The 10208-nt window shown below is 41.9% G+C and overlaps 1 protein-coding gene across 1 annotated transcript; it reads right to left on the bottom strand.

The window, feature by feature from the left end:
- Window positions 1-397: 397 nt before the first annotated feature.
- LOC138889783 (secreted RxLR effector protein 161-like) lies at window positions 398-2185 on the bottom strand. The gene is made up of 3 exons (XM_070173119.1): window positions 2061-2185; window positions 1886-1895; window positions 398-865 (listed from the first exon to the last, which is right to left on the bottom strand). The coding sequence occupies exons 1-3, from the start codon at window positions 2183-2185 to the stop codon at window positions 398-400; spliced, it is 603 nt and encodes a 200-aa protein (XP_070029220.1).
- Between the last annotated feature and the right edge of the window lie 8023 nt (window positions 2186-10208).

Below are 10208 nucleotides of genomic sequence, written 5' to 3'. Positions count from 1 at the left end.
ACTATGGATAGTATGAGACTGAGCAAGATTTAATCTAATTATACACAATTTACACACTTTCTAACCAAATATTTTTTTTTCATTTTTTTTCGTTTAACCTTGAACTAGTCCTTTTAGGTGATCTTAATCATTCCTAATTCCAACGTGTTCCTCTCAAAGTGATCTCCACTTAAGGATTTTGAGAAGATGTCAGCAATTTGCTTGTCACTAGCACAAAAATCCACGGTGATCAAGCTTTTCTCATAGTTGTCCCTCAAAAAAATGGTTCCTAACATCTATGTGCTTAGTTCTCTTATGATGAACCGGTTTCTTTATCATACTAATAGCACTAGTGTTATCACAAAAAAATAGGGATGCAACCAACATCAATTCCAGAATCCATCAAGTACTGTTTGATTCACAGTAATTGAGCACAATAGGAAGCAACAACAACATACTCAGCTTCAGCAGTGGATAAGGCCGTTGAATTTTGCTTTTTAGTAGCCCATGACACAAGACATGAACCAAGGAAGTCTGCCATACCTGAGATGCTCTTCCTATCCACAAGAAAACCTGCATAGTCAGCATCAGCATATCCCACCAGGTTAAAGTTACTACCTTTTGGATACCAAAGGCAAAGGTCAGTAGTGCCTTTCAAGTATCTTAATATTCTCTTGACAGTAGCCAAGTGGGATTTCTTTGGATTTGCTTGAAATCGAGCACAAAGCCCTACACTGAAAACAATGTCAGGTCTGCTAGCAGTAAGATACAAAAGAGAACCAATCATTCCCCAATACAACTTCTGATCAACAGATGAACCAGATTCATTTATATCCAATTCCGTGGATGTTACAATAGGAGTGTCAATTTCTTTGGATGTTCCTTCCTGTTTTTGTTACTGAGGAATAGGTTTATGGACAGGTTCCCTCGAGGTTTGAGGATCAGTTCCTCTCTAGTCAGTTCGCCCTATCATGTTGCCCTAGGTGGAATGACTTGTTTCATCACCTGTTTCTTCCTGCGATGCATCTTCAGGCTGGACTATGATGTCACCATTTGAATTCTTATCATCCCAATCACTTCAATATCTTGTTCCTGCCTCTCAAAAAGAATGTTAGCTTCTTTTTAAAAAAAAATAACATATACATTTTTTTCTACACATATAGTTCTTTTACTGTATATCTTATAATCTTTACTATGTGAAGAATATCCCGAGAATACTCCCTCATCACTTCTAGGATCATACTTACCTAGGGAGTCTTTGCCATTATTGTGCACAAAGAACTTGCATCTAAATGACCTAATATGGGATATATTTAGCTTTCTCATTTTAAGTGACTCATAGAGAATCTTCTTAACAAGAGGTCTAGTCATGCAACTATGTAGAATGCAAAAATTCAGCAAACTTAGCATTTTCAAATTTAGTTCCATGATCAGACCTAATTGATACAAGCTGATTACCTAGTTATTTCTGAGTTTTTCTAATAAAAGAAGTAAACATGTCAAATGCTTCATCTTTAGATGTTAAAAACAATGTCTAAGAAAATCTAGAGTAATCATCAACAAGCACCATCACATATCTTTTACCACCTCTGCTTGATGTTCTCATTGGACTATAGAGATCCATATAGACCAGTTCCATCGTTCTGGTGGTGCTTGCAACTTTCTTGCATTTAAAAGAGCATTTTACCTGCTTTCCCCTTGCACAAGCCTTACAAACTTTGTCTTCCTTGAACTTGATGTTAGGCAGCCCTATCACCAGTTCCTTGGAGACTAATTTCTTGAGTTGACTCAGACTTGCATGTCCAAGTCTCTTGTGCCAAAGGAGGGGATCATTGTCCCACATACTTAAGCAAGTGAGTTCATTTTCTGAAAATGTGGACAAATCTACAATGTATATATTGTTTACTCTTTTTTCCCTGCAAAACAATCCTGTCAGTGGTAAGATCAATAGCAAAACATTTTGTAGAGGTGAATGCTACCAAGTTACCTCTATCACATAATTGTGATATACTGATTAGACTATACTTGAGGCAATCTATCAAGTAGACATTCTCAATAGAGTGAGAATCAGTCTTACCTACCTTTCCAACCCAATGATCTCACCTTTCTTCCCATTTCCAAAGGAGACATTACCTCCTTTGAGGTCCTCAAGTGAAAGGAACTGGTTTTTGCTTCCTGTCAAATGCTTTGAGCAGCCACTATCCATGTACCATATTTGGCTGCTCCCCTTTACTTGGACCCCCAAAAGGAAATCAAAGGTTAGTCTTTAGGAACCCAAACTAGTTTGGGTCCCTTTGTATAGGCAAAATGGTGAATCAGATTCTTTTTAGCCCAATCTGGCAGCCTATTTTTCCCTTGAACAAATTCTTTATTCTTTTGACTAGCCTTTTCTTTTGTAATACATTCACTTTTATAGTGACCAATTTTACCACAGTGTGTGCAAATTTTGTTCTTAGGAAGTGTGAGGTACTTGCTTTTGAGATTCCACTTAGGTGCAGGGGTCCTGTAGCCAAGTCATCTCTTGTTGCTACTATGGTGTTCGTATAGCCATGAAAGTGCATCGGAGGACCTGTTCCATTTACAGGTTCTGTCTAGCTTGTGCTTAACCCTGTTTAGATCCTCCTTAAGGACTCTTATCTGCTCATCTCTTTTGTACAACTCATCTTTCATTTTTCCTACATTTTCTTCTAAAGCGAGTTGTGTGCGATCAGCTTTCTTTTTACCAGTTCCTAATTTCAATTTTAGATTTTTAGATCTAAGCTCTAGGATAGTGGTGTCAAGTTCATGAACCTGATTCTTTAACTCAACATTTTTACTTTCACTTTCACTAGCCCTAAGTTCCAAATTTTTGCACTTAGCTTTCAAAATCACACACTCCTTAGACAGTTGTTCCTTTTCATTTTTTAGATCCTCAGATTCATAAATGAAATCCAGGAGTAACTCAGATAGCCATTATTTAGACAAAAACTTAATCTTGTCTTTGAGATGAATTATACTTACCTCAGATTCCTCATCGAATTCTCCAATTGCCATAAGTGCTTGTTCATCTCCATATTTACCCTTTGAGTCCTCATCTGAGCTTTCTCCCCAGGCAGCAACCATAGCCTTTGTTGATCCTTTGTTCTTCTTGTGTTGAACTTGTTCCTTCTTTCAGCTATTTCCTTCTTCCATTCAATTTCCCATTAAGGGCAATTTTTGATGTGGTGATCAGTCTTCCCACACTTGTAACACCCCTCATTGGTTTGTTTTTCAGGAACCATTGGTTTGTTGTAGCTTGCACTTCTTGAAGGACCCTTTCCTCTCATTAGGTACTTCTTGAAGTCCTTTGTGATCATGGTCATTTCATCCTCCTCTAGATCAGCACCTTCAGTGATTCTGAATGCTAGGATCCTTTCCTTCTTGGGTGCATCCATCTTCATGGCTTGCCTTCTAAGTTCATAGGCAGTGAGATTTCCAATTAGCTAATCCAACATAGGAGTGGCAATATTCTTTGATTCCTGAATGGCAGTGATTTTGCTTTCCCAAGTGACTGGTAGAACCCTTGTCAAAATTTTCTCAACTTTGTCCTCTTCAAGAATAACCCTTCCAAGAAACTTAAGTTCATTTGTCAGTGTGGTGAACCTTGTATACATCTCCTGGATAGTTTCCCCTTCCTCTATGGTGAAATTCTCATATTGAGAATACAGCAGTGTTCCTCTATACCTCTTCACTTGAGGTGTTCCTTGATGAGCCACTTGCAAAGTATCCCAGATTTCCTTAGCAGTGATACAACTTTGAATTCTACTGTACTCGTCTATACCCAGTCCACACATAAGCCATTTCTTGGCCTTAGCATTCTTCTCTCATTTCTTCAAATCTTCAGCAGTGTAGTTAGCTCTTATCTTTGCCACATTCTCTCCTTCAGCATTCTCCTTTGAAGTTGCTAGAGGGCCATCTGTGACTATATCCTAGAGTTCATAGTCTTCTCCTATAATGTGATCTCTCATCTTGTTCTTCCACCAAGAATAGTACTGACCATTAAAGAGCGGAGGCCTAACAATGGATTGCCCTTCCCAGTTCCCAGGTGGTGCACTCATTTTGATCTTTTCCTAAGGTGTTAGCCTCTTCAAGGATAACCCGCTCTGATACCAATTGATGTTTTATACGTCAATACCACACAAGAAGGGGGGGTGATTTATGTGGTGACCAATTTTTTGCTTAAACTATTTATGGAAGGACCTGGTTCTTTTATATGTTCCAACTACTACTGTTGCGGAATAATAAATATAGAAAGTATAGAACACAAGTATTTTTTCGTGGAAAAACACCCGGCTCAAAAGGTGAACAAACCACGACCTACTACTAAGTAGGATTTTCCCCAACACTTCACTAAATCACTAAGCCAAAACAGCATTTACAAAACTCTTTGTAAACCTAAAGATTACCTCTTATCCCGTTGTAGCAACCAGCCTCTAACTGTTGCGACAACTTCAAGTTAACTCTAACTTGAATACTCAAAGTACCTATTACAATTGCTTATAGAAAAAAGCTGAAAAGTACAATATGAAAATACCTACTACAATTGAACTAGAAATAAAGAAAGACACATAAAATTCTTTATGGAGCTGGTTCTTCAATCTTGTTCATGTAGCTTCAGGTTTGCACACTTGAATTACACACGAACTGCTTGCAAAACTCCTTTCTATTTTGCTCTCAATTCATGTTTAACTTCTGCGTTTTTGTGTAACACATGTAATGTGAGAACATCCTGCAATTTATAGAGTTAGTAGATGAAGAAATAACTAGAGTTCTGATGCAACTCTTCCTTGGTGGAAGAGTTCTAGTTGATTTCAACTTCTAAATCCTTCCCTGTCTTGGATAGTGTTCTCTTTGATTAAAGATTCCTTCTCCTTATCAATTATGCAACCTTTTCGATCAGAAAATATTAAATACATCAAGTTAAGCTTATCTCCTTCACGTGCAACCCACATGCTCGAATCTGCCCATTTTTGTGCACCTGAGGGATGGACCTGGTTCATCCTGAGTTCCTTTGTCAGTCTTCAAAACTATCCTTTACTTGGGCCAACAGAATCTCTATCTACTGAAGCAATCCACCCGGTCTCTGGTGCTCATACTTCACCCGCTCACAGTTGAGGCACCTAGCTACAAATCCAACTATATGTTTCTTCATCCTCCTCCACCAGTAGTGCTACCTCAAATCCTGATACATCTTCGCGGCACCCGGATGAATGGAATACCGTGAGCTATGGGCCTCCTCCAGAATCAACTCCCGAAGCCCATCAACATTGGGTACACAAATCCGACCATGCATCCCCAATACCCAATCATCACCAATAATCACATCTCTGGCATCACTGTGATAAACCTTGTCCTTAAGGAAGACCAAGAAACCACGCAAGCTAGAACCCGACTGGGTTCCGAAAAATCCACTCTCACAAACTGGCTGGCTAGGGCCTGAACATACATCGCCATAGGTCTCTCCGATGCTGGTAAATAAGCCAAACTCCCCAAACTCTCTGCCCGACGACTCAAGGCATTGGCCACCACATTGGCCTTGCCCGGGTGATACAAAATAGTGATATCATAATCCTTCAACAACTCTAACCATCTCCTCTAGTGCAAATTTAGATCCTTTTGCTTGAACAGGTGCTGCAAGCTCCGATGGTCAGCATAAATCTCACAAGGCACACCGTATAAATAATGGCGCCAAATCTTCAGGGCGTGAACAATGGCAGCTAACTCAAGGTCGTGCACCAGATAATTCTTCTCATGTACCTTCAATTGTCTGGACGAGTAGGCAATCACTCTACCATCCTACATCAACATCGCTCCAAGGCCAATCCTCGAGGCATCACAATAAACTATATAAGACCCCGAACCTGTAGGCAATATCAAAATTGGGGCTGTAGTCAAAGCTATCTTGAGCTTCTGAAAGCTTGCCTCACGCTCCTCCGTCCACTGGAATGGAGCACCCTTCTGGGTCAGTCTGGTCATAGGGGCTGCAATCGATGAAAACCCCTCAATAAAACAGCGGTAGTAACCCACCAAGCCAAGGAAACTGTGGATCTCTGTAGCTGAAGATGGTCTAGGCCAACTCTACACGACCTCTATTTTCTTCGGATCCACCTGAATACCCTCACTCGACACCACGTGGCCTAGTAATGCCACTGAATCCAACCAAAACTCACATTTCGAGAACTTAGTGTATAACTTCTTTTCTATCAGAGTCTGAAGCACAGTCCTCAGGTGTTGCTCATGATCTTCCCGACTCCAGGAATACACCAGAATATCGTCAATAAAAATAATGACAAACGAGTAAAGACACAGCCATAATACACTGTGCATCAAATGCATAAAGGTTGCTGGGGCATTTGTCAGCCCAAATGACATAACAAGGAACTCGTAATGACCATACCGAGTCCTAAAAGCAGTCTTCAGAATATCTGGCTCTCGAATCTTCAACTGATGGTAACCTGAGCGCAAGTCAATCTTAGAAAACTCTCGTACGCCCTAAAGCTGGTCAAACAGATCATCAATACGAGGCAAAGGATAACGGTTCTTCACTGTAATCTTGTTCAGCTGGCGATAATCAATACACATACACATAGAACCATCTTTTTTCTTCACAAACAAGATAAGAGCACCCCAAGTTGATTCACTAGGCTGAATAAAACCCTTATCAAGCAATTCCTATAACTGATCCTTCAACACCTTCAACTCAGGAGGAACCATACGATACAGAGGAATAGAAATGGGCTGAGTGCCCGGCAACAGATCAATGCCAAAATCGATATCTCTATCAGGCGTCATGCCTAGGAGATCAGCTGGAAACACATCGGGAAAATCCCGTACTACTGGAACTGAATCAACTGAAGGGGTATCAATACTGACATCTCTCACATAAGCTAAATATGTGTCACACCCCTTCTCAAACATACACTGAGCTTTAAGAAAAGAAATAACTCTACCGGGAGTGTGATCTAAAGTACCCCTCCACTCAACAGGTGGTACACATGGCATGGCCAGCATCACGGTTTTGGTGTGACAATCAACAATAGCATAATGGGGCGACAACCAGTCCATGCCCAAGATAATGTCAAAATCTACCATGCAACAATAAATTGGCTCCGGTCTCAAAACCACTAAGATAAACCAAACACGACCGATAAATGTGGTCCACAATAAGAGAATCTCCCACAGGAGTAGAAACATAAACAGGGGAACTCAAAGAATCCCGAGGTACACCCAAATGATGAGCAAAATAAGAAGACACATAAGAGTAAGTAGAGCCTGGATCGAATAGAACCGATGCATCTCTATGAAAAAACAATATAATACTTGTGATGACAGAATCGGAGGCAACAACCTCGATATGGGTAGGAAGGGCATAGTTTATGGCCTCGCCTCCCCCTCTAGGGCAACCTGTACCTTCCTGACCTCCACCTCAGGCTAGCTGAGCAGGCGGGGTAGCAAATGGAGCTGTAACCATGTCCTAAGAACTCTACGGTGCACGTTGTGGCTAAGAAGTCTGTAGAGGTGCACCCCTCCCAAGTCTAGGACAATCCCTCACCATATGGTATGTGTCACCACACTCAAAACAAACTCTGGGAGGACATGGTGGCTCTGACTGGCTCGGGCCAGGCCTGCTGGACTGACCTCTAAAAGCACCCTGTGCAGGAGGCGCGCTAGATACCGGCAGTGCATAATAAGGCTCCTAAGGTCTAGGAGAAGCTGGAATACCACTGGCTACTGGAAGAGCTGAATGAATAGGGTGACTTATATAACCCTTACCATGATGACCTGCTGCTGGGGCACGGGCACCAGAGAAATGGCCCGACTCTCGAGACCTCTTGGCATCCCTCTCCTCTCTTTCCCTAGCATGCATACCCTCAATCCTCCTAGCAATGCTCACCACCTGCTGATAAGAAATATCCATCTCCAACTCACGAGCCATGCTAGACCTAATGCTGGGAATAAGGCCCTCAATAAACCGTCGAACCCTCTCGCGAACAGTAGAAATAAAGGCTGGTGCATGCCTAGCCAAACTGGTGTAATGGATAGCATACTCTGAGACAGTTATTGCACCCTGGCGTAATTGCTCAAACTCTGCGTGGCATGCATCCCTGAGGCTCTGAGGAACATACTCTCTCAGGAACAGATCTGAAAACTGAGTGCAAGTCAGTGAAGCAGCCTCATCCGGACTGTCTAACTCATAGGTGTGCCACCACTTATAAGCGGCTCCTCAAAGCTAGAAAGTAGTGAAGGAAACCCCGCTCGATCCTGATATACCCATGGTACAGAGAATGCGGTAGCACTCATCTAGAAATCCTAGAGCATCATCTGATGCTAGACCACTGAAAATAGGAGGTTTGTACTTATTGAACCTCTCAAGCCTTAGTTGCTCATCCTCGGAAGCCGCTGCTCTATCCTCGGGCTGATTTCGGATGGCGGGTTGTACAAGAATAATCTTAGGGAACTGCTCAACATGCACTCGCTGCTTACGAGTGCAGGCGGGGGGAGTCTGTGCTCCTCCCCCGGCCTGAGACGTAGCTGCAACAAGGGGAAGCAACCCTACCTAAGCCAAAGTGGTGTACATGCTCATGAACTGTGCCAGAGTCTCCTAAAGAGCTGGAGTTGTAGTAGCAGCAGGCGTATCAGGTGCCTGGACTTCGGCTGGAACTTCTGGTGGTACATTGGTGGCAGTTCACGCATGTGCTCTGGCTGCACCACGTGTGCGTCCTCGGCCTCTACCCCGGCCCCAGCTTCTGATGGCTACAGTTGGGGGAGCGGGTGCCTTATCATCTCGGGTAGCATGTGTCCTCACCATATGTGAGAGAATAGAAGACAAAAGTTTAGAATTGTGATATCAAAATCTCACACGACTAGGAAATCAAATAAAGTGAAACTTTCCTAACAGTTACATAGCCTCTCTTAGATAAGTACAGACGTCTCTATACCGATCACTGAGACTCTAATAAACCGACTTGTGATCCGTGACTCCTATGAACCTAGAGCTCTGATACCAACTTGTCATGACCCTGGTTCGCCCTCCATGAACCATTGTGACGGCACCTAGACTCTACGACTAGGTAAGCCTAAGTTGCAGAAGATAAAACAAATTGCAGAAATTAAACGATTTAAAACAGAATTAACGTAATAAAACAGTGTTTAAAAGTGTCGCTCGGCATACACAATATTTAACTCTCAAACTGATACATACTTCCAAGACCCGGAAACGCATGAATCACAAGCTAAGGATATTACATAGTGCTCTAACTCCAGAATAGTTTAAAACAAGTAAATATAGAAGGGTTGTAACTACAAGAGAGAATAGAGAGAGACTACTCGATTTGCGGACGTGGCAGATATACCTCGAAGTCTCCGAAGGGTCGCCTCGCCTCAAGGATGGTAAGTCTGAGTCAAGGTACCTGGATCTGCATATGAAAAACATGTGTAGCAAGGGCATGAGTACACCACAACGGTACTTAGTAAGTGCCAAGCCTAACCTCGGTCGGGTAGTGACGAGGAAGGTCAGGGCCCTACTGAGGTTAAATAAAATATAAAGTTTAATAGTGTAGAACTGAACAGTATAATTAAGTACAACAATAAAAGTAACACAAGATATAACGGGCAGCAACAATTATTACAAAGACAAGGTAAACACAGAAAGAAATATGGTTCAGCACCAAAGTAACAATCGGGGATCTCCTAGGATACAGTCCTGTAGTCCCAAATATACAAATCCAATGGATCTCCCGGGATCCCGTCCCGTAGTCCAACTCATATTACGCAGGGATCTACCGAAATCCCATTCCGTAGTCGCAAATGTAAATACCCAGTACTGGGGGAATCTACCGAGTGCATTCCCGTAGTTCCATATAACTGTGTAGGGGGATCTACCGGAATCCTACATTTGTAGTCCCAATGTAAATACATAGCAATAACAGGAAAATATTTAGAAATGGCAATTTCATATTAAGGCAACAAGTAATTCTAGCCTAGCATGCTGCACAGAATTCAGGTAAGGCAGTGTGAGCAAGTAAAACAATTAAGTCACTTAGGCATGCTTTCCTAGCTAACAACGGGCTTAATAGTGCAAGTAATGAAAACAGAAAAGGAAACATACTAGTAATTACTTAATGAAAACCGTATTTCCAACAATTAGCGTAAGTACGCACTCATCACCTTATTTACAAGGCATCTCAATTACCATTACCAAATCTTAAGGG

Source organism: Nicotiana sylvestris, chromosome 4, assembly GCF_000393655.2.
Source record: "Nicotiana sylvestris chromosome 4, ASM39365v2, whole genome shotgun sequence".
Taxonomy (NCBI): domain Eukaryota; kingdom Viridiplantae; phylum Streptophyta; class Magnoliopsida; order Solanales; family Solanaceae; genus Nicotiana; species Nicotiana sylvestris.
Note: the sequence above shows the minus strand (reverse complement) of the source record. Positions and strands in the feature narration are given on the sequence as shown.